Source organism: Anser brachyrhynchus (genome assembly GCF_964034855.1).
Source record: "Anser brachyrhynchus genome assembly, chromosome: 25".
NCBI classification, from domain to species: domain Eukaryota; kingdom Metazoa; phylum Chordata; class Aves; order Anseriformes; family Anatidae; genus Anser; species Anser brachyrhynchus.
In genome coordinates this window covers 7,565,820-7,580,986 of record NC_137718.1, presented here as the reverse complement: position 1 = coordinate 7,580,986, position 15,167 = coordinate 7,565,820, and the positions used below count along the sequence as shown (strand labels likewise).

The window sequence follows — 15,167 nt, the reverse complement described above, 5'->3', positions numbered from 1 at the left end:
TTTGGGGGTGCATTAACAGGCTGCTTTAGGGCCACTCTGCTCGGTGAAGATCCCTGACCAGGCCTGCTGGCTGAGCACCACGGCGCCATCAGTAGGTTTCAGAGTGAACGAGCCTGTGCTCCGCCAGGAAGCCGCCTGGTGCCAAATGAGGAGGGTGGGTGTACGCGGACATCTTGAGTGCATTAAACGCCGATTTAAAGCAAAGCCCTGCGTCACAGGATGCTGAAAAAATGCTGATGGGGCAATGCTGTGAGCAGCTCCAGCCAGCCTGAGCACAGGCTGCTTCACGTCCCCACCCCAGCATTTTTTTGGGGTGATTTTCAGCCAGATCGGTGCCTGGATGAAGAGTGCACATGGAGAGGGACCTGCAGGTCCCATGAGAGCTTAGCCTGCAAGGGAAAGGCTTTTTTGGGGGGTGGAAGACATGCAAAAGCAGCTTTCCTCACTACAGGGAAACCCCCTCCCTGCTGTTTGCATGGGGCTGAGATTCCTCCAAATGATCCCAAAAAGGCAATATTGCACCCAAACCACCCCCAAAAAGATGGAATAAATATACTGCACCAAGAGCCAAGCTTGCAGAGCGGCGGTGCAAAACAGCCCGCGACCCCAGAGAGGATTTTGGCTGCAACTCTCAGGGACAGGGGAAACAACTGATCCCATGACTGGTTTTTATTGAACCCATTTCCCTGCGCTCTGCCAGAGCCAGGGACTTGCATGGATCAAATGCGGGGCTGTACAGACGAGCCCCCCCCTTGCACTTTAGGGACCCCCCAGCACCCCGTGCTGGCTGTGGCTGGACAGGACCCATCGCACCCACACCGATCCGGCCCCCTTGGCAGGGTCTGGCCCCCCCCTTGCACTCACCCAGCCAAGAGGAGCCGTTCTGGGTGCCCACCGCGTCGCAGCCCAAACGCAAAAGCACTGCGATTTTGGCCACTCTTTCCTAAATCCTTTCCAAGGAGCGCAGCCGCTCGCAGCCAGAGGAGCTGCTGTTTGATCCCCAGGCTTTATTGAACCTTTAAAAGCTGCGGCCGGCACAGAGCCGTGCTGTGCCCTGCAGGCACCGTCCCCAAGATGCTCGCAGCGTGGGGCCCTGGCGTGTGGGTGCTGGGGGGCCCTGCAGGAGCCCCCTGGGTGAGGAGGAGGAGGAGGTGGAGGAGGAAGAGGCAGATGGGGCTCAGGTCACAGGCAGCCACACTTTCTGGGTGCTGACAATGTCGCTGAGCTTGCCTTTGATTTTCAGGAAATGCCGCTTGAACTCCAGCCCGTCGCCCTGCGCAGGGAGAGACGGTGGCTCGGTGCCTTGCACCCACTGTGCACCACCCTGCACCCCCCCGTGCACCACCTTGCACTCCCCGTGCAACACCTTGCACCCTCTGTGCACCTCCTTGCATTGCTTTGCGCTTCCCTTGCACCTGCCACGCACCCGCTGTGCACCCACCCCGCACCCACCACCAGCGCCCACCTTGGAGAGGCGGAAATCCACCAGAATCTTGCTCTCCATTTCCACGAGGTTCACCTTGAAGATGAGCTTGTTGTTCCTCCTGTCCGTGGTGGAGATGGTGACCTGCAGGCGACAGTGACGGGGGGGGGCCGTCAGGGGGGGCTGGCAAAGGCCCCCGCCCCGCCGCGGCCCCGTCCCCACCTGGTTGGTGCAGCTCCTCTTCCAGCCGTAGCCCATCTTCTCGCAGACCTCCTTCAGGCTGCGGTAGGAGCCGTCGGCGTCCAGCTTGGTGAAGAAGCGCGTCATCCTCTTCACCAGCCGCTGCCACGGGCTCTGCGGGCACAGCGCATCCCGGCGTTACGGGGGCTGCCAGGCAGCACCCCCAGCGCCGCCGAGCTGCGTCCCCACGGGAACGCCGCCCAGCTGCACCCCTGCGCCCGCGCTCCCCCCTTCCACCCGCCCCAAACCCCGGCCTTGCTGCCTGGCTGCAAGCTGGTGCACCCCCCTCCCCGCATCCCCAAAAGTGCACAAACGCAGCAAAGTTGCATCCCCAGTAGTGCGAAGTTGCATCTTTATATGGGAAATGTTGGCAAGCTGCACCCCCTCATGGCAAACGTGGCGAGTTGCATCCTGGCACACTAAATACCGCGAAGTGCAATCCTGAATACTGCAAAGTTGCAGCCCAAACACTTTAAATAATGCAAACCTGCACCCCCAGTGTTGCAAATTTGCTCCACGCTACTATAAATTCTGCAACATTACATCCCAATTATTACAAATGCAGCAAACTGATACATATATATGCTGCAAAGCTGTACCTCCCGGTACTACAAAGCTGCATCCTGGCAATACAAACACTGAAAAGCGGCACCCCCAGTATTGCAAAGCAGCACGCTGATATTATAAATACTGCAAAGGTGCACCCTGAAATGATAAATATTGCAAAGCAGCATCCCCAGTGCTGCAATGTTGCACCTTAGTACTATAAATCCTGCAAAGCTGTATCCCAAAGATTGCAAACTTGCATCCCGATATTATAAATACTGCAAAGACGCATCCCAACGGCAGCACCTGCGAGGAGCCCGGGGTGCCGAGGAGCTGGCTGTTGACCAGCATGTGCTCGGGGCAGGCGGGCTGCGAGAAGCTGATGCCCTGCACGAGCTTGTCGATGCTGCCCGTCCCGCTGTCCCAGAGCGCCGCGCCGGTGCCAGGCTCGGGCTGCGATGTGGAGTAGCTCGCCTTGTCCTCGCTGAAATGCAAGCAGAGACGGCACGTTACTGCCTGTAGCTATCGCAAACGGTGACGCCAAGACTGCAAAGGGGATAATACACGACTATGGGAACTACACCAATAGGTTCAATTTATATTGTAGGATTTTGCGGGACTGTCTCCGATTGTGCTTGCACAAACAGGATAAGTAGGGGTCCACACACGCGCTAGGTTGGTTTCCACCACACCTCCTGCTTACAGAGTTACAATACACACAAGAAAAGCTCCTGCTTGCACAAGGGTGCACTCGTTGCAAGGAGGTGACATGTGGCAACTACACGTGTGTTTGCAAGCTCACTCACCCGAGCACACCCTTCACCGGTGAGAAGTCCATGTCGGAACGGACGTGCTTGGAGAAGGCGCCGGGCGAGTCGGTGACACCGCCCGAGGACACGCGAGCCCGCTTGACACCTGCCAAAGGAGGAGAAATCCAGTAATGTGCCCCAATCTGGGGCGGAAAGCACGTTTTCCCCGTGCCCCTTACCCTTCTTCAGGGGCTTGCAGTACCACCGGTCCTTCTTGATGTCGGAGATGGTGATCCTCGCCGTCGGGCTCTCCGTCAGGATCTTGTGCAGCAAAGCTGAGGGAAACGGGGCAGAAATAGCAAACGCTGCGTGGCACCGGGTGCTGGGTCCCGCTGCCTGCCGGCTGCCTACCTAAGGGCGCCGAGTCGATCTTCCTCCAGGGCGGGAGGTAGGTCTTCCTCTCCTTCCAGTCGCTGTACTCCTGGCAGCTGTCGCTGGGCTGGTCCCAGGGCAGCTCTGCCGGCAGGGCAGACCCCGCTGCGTTAGGGCAGCACGGCCCTGGCCGGTGCAGGGCAGAATCCAAAGGGGAGAAGCAGAGGGAAGGCCACAGCCAAGAGGGATTTGCACAAAGGGCTTTTGCAAGGGAGCGTTAATAAATGCGCTTTCCAGTGTGCTTTTAAAAGGGTGTGACGTGCAGAAGCGCACAGCGTGTAAAGAAAGGCGTTCCAGTGTGCAAAAGCCCTGCAGTGCGCAAAAGCCTGGTACAGCACCAGATGCGACACCACAGTGATCAGCTGCACGAGGCATCGCTGCTCTGCTCCGCGCAGCGGGCGCTGCTGGGCAGCTTTTGCTTCTCACAAGAGTTTGGGGTGAGTGCAGCACGGCCACCCACCAGCCAGGTATGGCCGCAGGTGCACAAAAAGCTGAGAACTGCCCCGTGCAGACGGCAGTGCTGGGCTGCAGCACTGGCATCGGGCAGCTCCCAGCTCCCCTCTGCGACCACCTCTCTCCAGGCGCTTCGTCCCCTTCCCCTCTGCATTTCCTCCACCTCGTACGCCCACCACTTGCATCTCCCCACACATCTCGTGTCTCACCCTAGGCATCTCGTGGATGCCCCCGTGCGTTCCATACCTCCCCGACACGTCTCACACATCCCCCTTCTGCATCTCGTGCACCCCTTGGTGCATTCCGTACGTCCCCTCTATGCACCGCGCACACCACCACGCGTCCCCCCCGTGCATTTCATGTGTCTCCTTCTGCACTTCCCGCGCCCCCCCTGCCTCCCACCACTCCCTGCGTGCTCCGTGGGTCTCACGTGCCCACCTCCGGCCAGCATCGCTGTCAGCACCACGCCGCACGCCCACACGTCCACGGGCTCGGCCCTGAACTCGGGGCGCCGCAGCAGCTCAGGGGCCACGTAGGGCAGGGTGCCGCACATCTTGTTGAGCAGCCGCTCGCGGCCGTTGTGCTTGAAGACGGTGGCCAGGCCAAAATCGGAGATTTTCAGGTTGTCTGGGCAAAAAGAAAAAAAAATTGGTTAAAGGTGGGCAAGTGGCGGGCACCACGCTGCCCCTGGCACGCACCTCGTTCGTCCAGGAGCAGGTTCTCTGGCTTCAGGTCCCGGTGGGTGATGCCCATGCTGTGCAGGTAGACCTGGGGAAGGGGAGCAGGGTCAGACGAGGCGGGGACGTTGCTGCTGCTGCTGCCGCCGCCACACTCACCACGCCGGCGATCAACTGCTGGAAGAAGCGCTGTGCCTCCGGCTCTGGCATCCCGATATCTGGCTCTGCGGGAAAGCAACACCGCGGGGATGGGAATTGCAGTTGCCAGCTGCGCGAGGGACAGATTTTTTAACGCAGGGCTTTAAAAACATGCAGGTACATTTCGGAGTGTGCGGCGTACCGATGCGGTCAAAGAGCTCGCCGCCGCTGCAGTACTCGAGGAAGAGATACTGCGTGGCACCCTCCCGCCGGTGCCCATAGAACTTGACAACGTTCTCGTGGTTGAGCATCTTGTTGATGCAGATCTCCTTCTTGATGTTCTCTGGGCAGTCGGCCGCCCGCTTCATGTCCACAATTTTGACAGCCACGGCTTCCTCAGTGCGGCGGTTCACCGCCAGCTGCACCCTAGGGGTGGGAGTCAGGGGTGGGCGCAGAGCAGCGTGCAAGGGGTGCAAGGAGAGCACACGATGGGCGTGCAGTGGGTGTGCAACGCAGCCACAAGTGGCAGGCAGGTAACAGGCAACGCGCGCACAAGCAGCCAAGCAACAGGCACACAGCGGACATGCGGTTGGCATGCAACGGGCACGCAGCGAGCATGCAGAAGGCGTGCAACAGCCGAGCAGCGGGCACGCAGCAGGGGCGCAGGGGGCACGCAACGGCTCAGCAGCAGGCAGGGAACGGGCGTGCGGGGGGCGTGCAGGGGGCACGCAAGAGCCTCGCAGCAGGCAACCGGGGCAAGAGGCCGGCGCGCACGGGGCTGGCCGGGGGCACGCAGCGGGCGCGCGGGGGCCGCGACGCGGTGCGCCAGAACCTCCCCAGCCCGGCCCGGCCGCACTCACTCCCCGTAGGCGCCTTCGCCCAGCGTCTGCACCAGGTCCCAGTCCTCCACGAACGGCACCGGCCCCGCCATGGGCCCCGGCCCGGCCCCGCCGCGCGCCCCGTTCCCGCCGGCGCGCCCCGGCCCCGCCCCGCCCTGCGCGCGCAGCGCCCGCGCCCCGCCCCCGGCCCCGCCCCCCCCCCCCCAATTTCCCGCGAAATGCCCGAGAGCGGCAAAACCGCCCCCGGCCCCCGGCCCCCGGCCGGCAGCGGAGTTGGGAAAAAAAGGCAAAAAAAAAAAGGCGTTTTGGTCGTTTTTCTGTAATTCCCCTTTAATCAGCCCTGGCGAAGCCGTTACTCCTGATTCGGTGCCAGTATAAAAATCCCAGCCGGGCACGCTGGGCAGCGCCGGCCCGGCTCCTCCTGCGCGTATGAACGGTATAAAAAGAAAAAAACAAAAAGACAACCCCCCAAAAAAACAGAAAATCAAAAATATTTCTGCTTCACAGGCAAAGGCTGGGTCAGTGCGGTGGGCGGCTGGGCCGGCGGCGGCTCTACGTCCTGGACAAGCCGCGGTTATCCAAATCCTTCACCTGCAAGAAAGGAAAGGCTCAGCTGTGGGAGCGCCGGGGTGGAATTCCACCTTGTCCCACACCCGGGCTCGTTCCACCGCCGTACTTTGTATATTCGGACCAGCCAGTGCTCTGTGGTGTACGCCTCCTCCAGCACGTCCAGCTCGAAGTCCTTGTTCCCGATCTCAGCGTTCCTCACCCGGTCGTAGCCCGGCGGCCGCTCTGCAAGGGACAAGAGGCAGCGCTGTCCCACCACGTCCCCGAGGCCTTTGGGGCACGGCGGTGGCACCGGGGACTTACTGGCCTCAGTGTAGACCTGCCCGAAGCGGTAGTAGCACATCTTGTACATCAGGCAGTTGAGTAGCACTGGGGAGCCCTCTCGGTCGACGCGGAACTCCCCCGTGGGGGTGTAGTAGTCGTGCTCCTTGATGTGCCTGCCCGTGTCCGTGCTGCCCCCGATGCGCACCATCCACAGGAACTTGTTGATGTCTGCAAGGCGACAGGGGACGAGGCACTGGGGGTCAGAAGCCAACAAGACACTGGGGAGGGGGAGAGCGCTGCGGGACCTTACCGTCGGAGGAGTACCCGGTGAGGCCACCGAATATCACCAGCACGTAGCTGACATCCAGCTCCCTCATGATCTCGTAGGCTTTCTCCTCCGTCGATGCCATTGCCTGGAAGGGACGCAGCGGCTGTCGCGCCATGCGGAGCCCCTGGGGCGGCGGGCAGGCACAGGGCAAGCACCTACCTGACCGACGCGGGAGATGTGCGTGTTGTTCCAGGTGTTGTTGTCCACCAGGATGGTTCGGTTGGCCATGGCGGTGATCTGGTAGCCGTAGTCCCACCAGGACATCACCTTGGCGTCCTGCACCCAAACACCACGCGTGCCATCAGTGCCTCGGCAGGTGCTGCCGCCCACCGAGGCTGACGCGCGGTTACCTCTGGCGTGTTGTGGCGCAGCCAGTAATAAGCCTCTCTGAAGTCATCGAAGATGATCCTGCTGCCGTCCCCACCGCGGGCAGACAGCACAATGGACGGGGAAGAATACGCCTCGCTGGTCACCCAGGTCGAGTGGAAGGTGTAGGTGATGAGAAAGAAAGCCATGACCAGGATCATGCCGCTGGCAACCTTGTAGAGCAAACTGGCATCAGCACCCCAGGGAAGAGGCCATCAGCCTCCGGCACTCATCCCCACCAGGACCAGCGGCCGCTTTCCTCTCCCCCACAGTTCTCCCCATCACGAGCTGGCGCAACACTCACTTCATTTTTGATGGGGTAAGTGGAGTCTTGCTGCTTTTTACTCTTCTTGTCTGGTCGGCTGATATCCAAGTTCTTCATGTATGTGGACAGCACCTGAGAAACCCCGATGCCGGAAAGGATGCACATCACCGGGGCCAGCACCAGCATCAGACGCACCTGCGGGCAACAGCAGGACAGTCAGCGCCTGTCGGAGAGGAAAGCTGGGCAGAAAGCAGAGGAACAGAGAAATTACATGCAGTCCCTCATCCTGCACCTCAAATTCAGCAGTAACAGCAGCCTTGAGAGAAACCCTTGGGTGATTTTCTTAGAGGACACAGACTGGAGGACCAGAGCTGCTGCAAGGGAGGTTCTCTGAAGTCCTCAAAGTCAGCCAACATGCAGAAATGACCTCAATTTAACAGCCATGGGCAATCTTTAGGATTATTATGTGGAGCCAGGAATTAACAGATACCTCCACACACAGAAACCAACTTGTATTGAGGGCTTGGCAAGAGTGATAATGAGCTCATAAGCAGCCGTCTGTCTTCAGTCCTGCCTGGACACCTGGAGAATTTGTTTGGTTTTGCAAGTCAGCTATGGGAGACCAGGAAAAGCATTCACCCGCTCCTCCCAAGAACGGGTCGTAGACCGCAGTGCTCAAAAGGACACGCATTAATGCCCAAAACAGTAAGTTTTGCAACGTCATATTCCCTCACTGCACAGAGGGGTACATAAACCAGCTTTAGGGAAGGGAGAAAAGCCTCATGAAAGTTTCAGCTGCTCAGGGAAGAATAGACATTACCAACAAATTCAGAAAAAAAGCCAACTCCATTAAGACCATCTCATCATCCTGCTCGTGCCCTGGTCACACCCGTGACAGCAGACACCGACACTCCGCAGGCAACAGCCCTCACCATTACGGCAGAGAAGTACATGCTGGTCACACCGTACATGATGATAAAAATGCGGGCATCTGAGAGGTTACTGAAGCAGTAATAGAGACCAACTGCAAAGAGAAAACAAATAGGTGAGATTCGCCTCAGCAATCTGCTGCCTGAAACAAAACCCAGCTGGCAGAGGCAGGCAGCACACCATGACCCGCTTCTGCTCCGCACGGCTTTGTACAGCAATTTAATAAACCTGGGGTATGCCTGAGAGTCCGACCACAGCAGCACTGGGCTCACCTGGGAACATGAAAACGAGGAGCTGTAGGTCAAAGTAATAGGAGGACCAAGTGGTGGGCTGGTGCTCCGAGACAGAGGCGATGATGGGAATGTTGTTCTTTGCATAGGAAGGATCCAGCAGGGAGTAGAAACGTCCCGTCCACGGAGAGATTTTCCCTAACAAACAGGATAAAGTCACGATCGATCCCAGCGCAGCACAGCCAGCAATGCCCATACGTTCACTCCCAAGGGAAGCATGTGCAAAGCTGAATGAGCAATTCTCATTTAACACCTCCGTTACTCAGAACTGTTCTTTTAAAAAGGAAATAAAGTGCAATTTTATCCTAAAAAGACTCCTCCCTCATCCAACCAACACCTTGTAGCATCTCTATTACTACAGATCAGCATTCAGCTTCTGAAGCATCAGCTCAGCATCCCCAGTGAGGTCGGAGTCACGGCAGGTTTCTCTGCATCTCGCACCACCTGGCGCCCAGACCTTACGGCTGCATTCTAAATATTTTCTTGCTAATGAACACACTGGGGCAAGTCCCATCCTCCACGTTAGGGAAGAGCTTGCAGGCACTGAAACCACAGTGCAAGCAAATAATGCAAAATCACGACCAACAGATTGCACACTCTTCAAAGTATCGAAAGGAGGCAAAGCCGGCAGTGAAACGCGCTCATCATCGCCACGAGCGGGGCCTTGCCGGGGAGCTCGGGCTACCTGTCAGCATCAGCACAGCCCCGATGGTGAGGAGGACAAAGCCAACCAGGGAGATGACGCTCCTGAAGAGGATTTCAAACTGCTGCGGGTTCAGCTTGCTGCGAAGGTAGTCTACAAAGGCATGGATCTGACACAAGCCGAAGACGCCAAGGGCAGCCATGTGCTCCGAGGAGAGGACAGGCTGCAGGCAGGGGAGAGCATAATCAGACACCGTGCAGAACGACAGCTGAGTTGCACTCGATACCAGCTTTTTTTAAATATATAAACAAATCACTTCTCAGCAAAATCACTGCTTAAGTCATAGGAAGCCATCCCCTTCCCGCAGACAGTGAACGGCACAGCTGGTGCAAGTCACTTTCTTATGTCAGCTGTAATTCCCAGATAAGAATTCACAAGCAAAAATAACTGAGAGCTGAACCTCATGCTTGTAACCTCTCCTCATGTTTAATTTTTTAAGCCCAAAAGACCTGGATTCCACATGCCAGGCTGGTAAAGGTGAGCAACAGGCACTACCTTAAACTGGTTCTCTTGAAAATGCAGACGACTGCTCAGAAAGAGCGCGCATTTTTCCTGCTGTACTAAGATGCATGCTGGCGTGAGCATTCCCTGCACTGAAAATGGAAACTTCTTCATGAAAGACAGCCAGTGCCAGGAAGGTTATCAGCAGCTTATCGCTTTTAAAGTCATCCAGCCTGCCCTAAATCAACAATAGCAGTACAGCCACGTTCTTCTCACTCTGAAGAAAGGCTGCATTTCAAAGGCAGGCAGGCACCACCAAAAGCTGGTTGCTGCTGATGTTGCTGTTTGTTACAACAAACCTGTGTAACAGCGCCTAGACTTCGAAAGTCTGTCCTACCCACTTACAAACTCCGTGCCAAAGGCAAGAAGAGAAACCAGGTGCCAATTCACAGTTGTTCTGCTACAACCCACAGAACTACGACCATCCTTGCGTCTCCAAATCCTTCTGTTCCCCACCTGAAAGCCAACAAAGGAGATCTGCATAGAGAGGATCGTTCCCAAGCAGTAGACAGTGCAGTAGGCTACGTAGATCCTGTGGGAGAAGCGTCCGGTCAGCATCAGCACAAGAACGTGCAAGGGGATCAGGTTAATCAGAAAGACGTAGCCGCCCCATGAGGAGACCTGGCAAGAGAAAAAAAAAAAAAATGCAAGTTCCAGGGCTGAACACACTGCGTGGCAGGGCTCCAACAGAGCATGTTTGATTTTCCTGGGGTCACACGCAGGACTTTCACTCGGCTGTAACCCTGAGATCCGCTCTCCCCAAGGAGGACACTGTTCACAGTCACAGCTGTCAGAAGCCCAGATTTTTCAATGCCATTAATAAAACCTTGCACAAAAAATGTTACGGCATTCAGTTTTGGTGGGTGGAAATTAACGAAGACAGCATTCGTTTCTTTTTCACACTCAGTCCCGGACAGAGGTTTAGTTCCCTGACTGCACAGACACGAGAACTGCACGCCGTACGCTTTCGGTCACCGTACCAAGAGCAGTCACCCCCGAGTCAGAAATACCTCGGTGCCATGGAAAGGAACACTCACCATGTAGAAATAGGCAAGGGCACACATTGCTGCCCAATAGATAGAGCCCGTTTTTACAGCTTTGATCCACATGTAGTAAGTCAGCAGCATACAGAATATGGCGATACCTGGGTGGAAAGACATGGCAAGGTCAAAGCAAGCTTACATCTGCCCTGAAATGTCATTTAATCCCTGGGGCACACCAGAACACTCTTATCACATTAAAAAAAATACATCTATCTTTTCGCTGTTTCGCCAGAACGTGGAACAGCACACCTTGCACAAAGAGCCAAGGAAAATGGTTTCAGTATCTGATTTCCAGATTGAAACACAGCGATGTTTGTGTCATACTCTAGGTAACAGCCTACATGGCCTCTTCTGTCTATACCAGCTAGCCCGTCTGGACACACTGACTCCTCATGGGGTCCCGAATAGCTCAGCTAGGGCAGCGGAACCTGGATTTTCCTCTGCCCTAGGTGGCAGCAACAAGATTGCTGCCTCTGCCAGTCCCAAAATCATTGCCAGAACCAAGACAAAAGCCTGGGGGAGCTGCTGAACAGCTCTAACGCTAAGCAGTTTGTGGAGGTGGCAAAACTCTTTTTGACTTGCAAACAAGGATATTTGCAGAACTGGGCGTGGAAACACTCTCCCTCTTCTCAGCCGAGAACAGCCACCCAGCTCAGAGCAGCGCGGTTTGGTTAGCACATCACAGCTCTGGCACGGTTCCTTGTCACACGCTGCAGCACCTCCAGCAGCAGCTCCCAGCACACAACAGCCATTACAGGTTTCCCTGCCACAACCTCACCTTCATTATCGTAGGACCCAGCCACAGATCGAGAGATGTATCCAGGCACAACTGCGATCATGGCAGCGGCAAGGAGTCCTGCCCCGGCATCCTGGGAAACAGACAGAGGGTAGGAAAAGCCGTCAGCCTTTACGGTTCCGGTTATCTACGCACAGACGTGCCTCGAAGGAATGAACAGAAGTTGAGCGTTGGAATGAAACTTCAAAATAGATCTTCCATTTTCCAGGAGCTGTCAGTTCTGAGCAACAGTCTCCTCTACAACAGCTAGCAAAAAGGCACACAGCCCGCCCCCAGGGCACACCCAGACCTTCCCCGTACCTTGAGTTCTTTAGTGAGGTGGTAAGTCACTATGGTGGTGAAGGAGGAGAAGAGGGGTGCCAGGAACACGCAGACATTCCGGATGTCGATGGTGATGTGGAAGAAGTGCAGCACGTGGTAGATGGCTGCCGATGTGATCATCAGGCCTGCGGGACGGACACGACACCGTCAGCAGAGCACGGCTGGCTGGCTCGTGGCACCAGGGTGCCATCTGAGCAGGGCAGACAGAAGTTTTGGAGGGACGGAGCAGAAAGGAGCTGCTGCCTGGTGCACCTTGATGAAGGGCAACCCCAAACCGCCCTCCTCTCCCAGCTGGCGCTCTGAATGAAACCCAGATGCATTTAAGTGGAGCGTGACGCCACCCAACTGCCTCCGAACGATGGCAGCTCTGCCTCGCTGCGATCAGAATTGCATTTTGCTGCTAGCGGGTGAGCGAAGGAGCCTGACGTGTTGCTCTCTGCACAGAGCAGCTGCAGGCACCGCTCCGCTCCACGTACTCTAAACGCCGCTCCCAAATCTGCACCCTGACAACTCTGCATTGCACAAGGTGTGTTTTAGCAGAAGCCTCCTGGCTTACCTGGATAAATGGTTCCACCGATAATCCTGCCCAAGGGGTACCATGCTCGGTCATCAAACCAGTTGTGGAATTTATAGAAGCCCTCCTCTGCCAGGAATCGGGTCGTGCGGTAGTTAAAATACCTGTAACAGCAAGAAGCACTGAGCACCTCCGCACCCAGGCACTGGTGTGCTGACCGCTCACGGCGCCTCAGGTTACAGTCTCAGCTCTTCAGGAGCGTTCAGGAAGCGGGGCAGCTGTGGCAGGCCAAACTGCGTGCCCAGCACTTAGCGGGTTATAAGCGAAACTCCTGATCAATTAACGGGGAAAGGAAACCGCTGCGCGTGCCGTTGGTGGTGAATGCTGCCCGTGCACCTGGTGTTTCTGCAGCAAGCCACGTGTCTGGGCAGCCTTCTCTGAAGTCTATGGGTAAGAGAGCGCTCTGAGGGCCGGCCACGCATTCTCTGCGCAGATGGAAGCCTCTCTGCCTCCAGGCAACGGCACTTTGCCACACGCCTTTGTTTTACTCATACTGAGACACCATCAGAAAGAGCAGGGCCACAGGGGATCCTCCATCCATCAGCACGGGCACGATAATTTTACTCCATTTCGCCTCTGCTGCAGAGTATCGCCTTTGGTCCTAGCAAGTTTAAAAGTCATTTTGCAAAGGTGGCATTCTCCCTGGCTTCTGATTTAATTGGCAACAACCCTGGGACAGCAACGCAGGTGGTACTAGGAGCCCTCCCTCCAGGCTCAGCTAGAGAACATCCCCAGCCCAGCGTTAAAGCCTTGTCGGGCGATTGCCCTGACTTAGATCCAGGCTCCAGAAAGAATCCTGGGATCTGAGAAGTGAATTTTGGGTCTGGAAAACTAAAAGGTAGCTGTTTGTACTGAACAAATCCTCCATCCTCAAAGGGGAACAAACTGACACCAGCAAACAGCACTCAACATCCACGTGCTCCATAAGAGAAAAACCCAGCAGGTCCCACGGAACCAGAGAGAAGACACTTACGGGTCAAACTCATGGATGACACTTTCAAATCTTAAGACAGAAAAAAGCCTTGTGGAAAAAGCTGCAAACACAGAAAAAAAGACAGAATGAATCTTCAGCATTTGCAGGGCCAGAGTTGCATTAAGTTTATCCGCTTTGTCGCTGGATGAAAATTGTTTCTGTCTTAAATCGGTCATTAGAAAGACGCGGTTTCCAAAGAGCAGGTACTGAAAGAATCACAACGTTCACTGAAATCGCACTTTAAAGGCAGGCGGGAGCTTGGTGACCTATGAAAGAACAGAAGGAGAAGCAGAGGCAGTTCCCCCCCCCCCGAGTCCCAGCAGCCACCCCGTGTGCCCGGAGGCAGACTCACACAGCACCGCTGCCATCGACAGGATGAGGAGCTTCAGCAGAGTGTCCTGCTTCTCGTAGGAGAGCCGGAGAAACCCCAGCTTGGTCATTGTCACATTAAAGGCAGCGAGAGGACGCGCGAACACCTGGACAAGAGCAAGGGGGGCGATCAAAGGGCGAGCCGACCGCAGCCCCAGCACACCCCCGGGAGCGCCACGACCCCCGGCCCCAAACGCCCCGCTCCTGCCGCGGGCCGCCAGCCCCCGTTACCCCGCCAGAAGCCTTCACCGGGCCGCGTCCCCCGCCCCGACGCCCGGCCTTCCTCCTCGCACCCCTCTCCCAGCCCAGAGCCGCCTCGGCACGCGCAGGGCCGAGCCGCAGCCCCTCACCCCCCCCCCCCCATCCTGCCCGCTCCCCTCGCGCCCAGCTCCAGCAGCCCCCGGAGCAGCCGCTGCTCACCCGGCCAGCTGCCCCGGGCCTCGGCCGAGCTCGCTGCTTCCCGCCGGGCACCGGGCGTTCCCTCGGGGCAGGGGCCGCGCTGCTCTACCTGCGCACGGGACGCGACCCAGGCGCGAGCTTTCGGCGCCGGCACCGACAGCGCCCGGGCGGCCCCGGCGGAGCGGTGCGGGGCGCGCAAACCCCGCAGCGACCCCGAGGCGCCGGCGCTTGCCCGCCGTTGCCCTGCAGCCGGGCTGCGCGGCCCCTGCCCGCCCCCGCCGAGCTCCCAACGCCCAACGCGTCCGTGCCGGGGGCCCGCCGGGCCGGGCCGGGCCGTGCCGGAGGAGCGCCGGGGCTTTGGTCTGACCTCCTGCGGCCGGGGGCAACCCGCGGCGCCCGGCGCTACGGAAGCGAAACCGCGGCACAGGCGACGCCTCCCTGCCCCTACGCGAGCACAGCCGGTCCCGTAACGCGCCGCCTCCGCCCAGCCGGCCCGGGCCCGGCAGGCCCGCCCCAGAGCCCCCCGACGGCCCCGCGCCCCCCGCCGAGGCCGCCCAGCCCCGGAGCCCACCGCAGGCCCGACGCCGCCCTCCCGTCCCCTCCCGGTGCCCGGGGCGCAGCCGGCGGCCGCCCGCGGCCCCGCGGGCCCGGCCCCGGCGGCCCTCGCCCCCCCCCCAGACCCGGGGCCCCGCAGCCCCCGGCCCCCCCCGCCCGCGGCCCTCACCCTGGCGCCGCGCTCGGCCCCGCCGCCCCGGCCATCCGCCCCGCGCAGCCCTCCCGCCCCCTCGCGCGCCCCATTGGCTCGCCCCGACGCCACTCAAACGGCGCCGCCGCTCATTGGCCGTGGGGCGGGGCGCGTCGGCGGAGGGCGAAGGGCGAAGGCGCGGCCGGGCCGTTCCGATTGGCGGAGCGCGGGGCCGGCGGGGGCGGGCGAGCGCGAGCAGTGACGTGTCCGTCCCGGCTCGGGGAGCCCCGCGTCAC

General features: G+C 58.5%; 2 protein-coding genes across 6 annotated transcripts; both read right to left on the bottom strand.

Annotated features, from left to right (window-relative positions):
* Window positions 1-987: 987 nt before the first annotated feature.
* CHEK1 (checkpoint kinase 1) lies at window positions 988-5,641 on the bottom strand. 2 transcript variants are annotated; one of them, XM_080567572.1, is made up of 12 exons: window positions 5,519-5,641; window positions 4,861-5,084; window positions 4,680-4,744; window positions 4,542-4,611; window positions 4,282-4,470; window positions 3,370-3,516; window positions 3,198-3,293; window positions 3,016-3,124; window positions 2,516-2,693; window positions 1,646-1,777; window positions 1,466-1,567; window positions 988-1,273 (listed from the first exon to the last, which is right to left on the bottom strand). In XM_080567572.1, exons 1-12 carry the CDS (start codon window positions 5,587-5,589, stop codon window positions 1,178-1,180), a joined length of 1,479 nt encoding a protein of 492 aa, XP_080423698.1. In that variant the 5' UTR covers window positions 5,590-5,641; the 3' UTR covers window positions 988-1,177. The 2 variants fall into 2 exon arrangements, with proteins under 2 accessions (XP_080423698.1, XP_080423699.1); XM_080567573.1 differs by having other exon boundaries at window positions 3,370-3,474.
* A 159-nt stretch (window positions 5,642-5,800) lies between these two features.
* On the bottom strand, window positions 5,801-15,047 carry STT3A (STT3 oligosaccharyltransferase complex catalytic subunit A). Of its 4 annotated transcripts, XM_080567561.1 has the most exons (19): window positions 14,911-14,934; window positions 14,208-14,295; window positions 13,771-13,894; window positions 13,419-13,479; window positions 12,428-12,549; window positions 11,851-11,996; window positions 11,533-11,623; window positions 10,749-10,855; window positions 10,168-10,332; window positions 9,193-9,373; window positions 8,490-8,645; window positions 8,220-8,311; window positions 7,327-7,482; window positions 7,007-7,195; window positions 6,816-6,932; window positions 6,639-6,741; window positions 6,368-6,556; window positions 6,174-6,289; window positions 5,801-6,088 (listed from the first exon to the last, which is right to left on the bottom strand). In XM_080567561.1, exons 3-19 carry the CDS (start codon window positions 13,856-13,858, stop codon window positions 6,050-6,052), a joined length of 2,118 nt encoding a protein of 705 aa, XP_080423687.1. In that variant the 5' UTR covers window positions 13,859-13,894; window positions 14,208-14,295; window positions 14,911-14,934; the 3' UTR covers window positions 5,801-6,049. The 4 variants fall into 4 exon arrangements, with proteins under 4 accessions (XP_080423687.1, XP_080423685.1, XP_080423688.1 ...); XM_080567559.1 differs by lacking the exon at window positions 14,208-14,295 and having other exon boundaries at window positions 14,911-15,047; XM_080567562.1 differs by lacking the exons at window positions 14,208-14,295; window positions 14,911-14,934 and adding an exon at window positions 14,554-14,627.
* Between the last annotated feature and the right edge of the window lie 120 nt (window positions 15,048-15,167).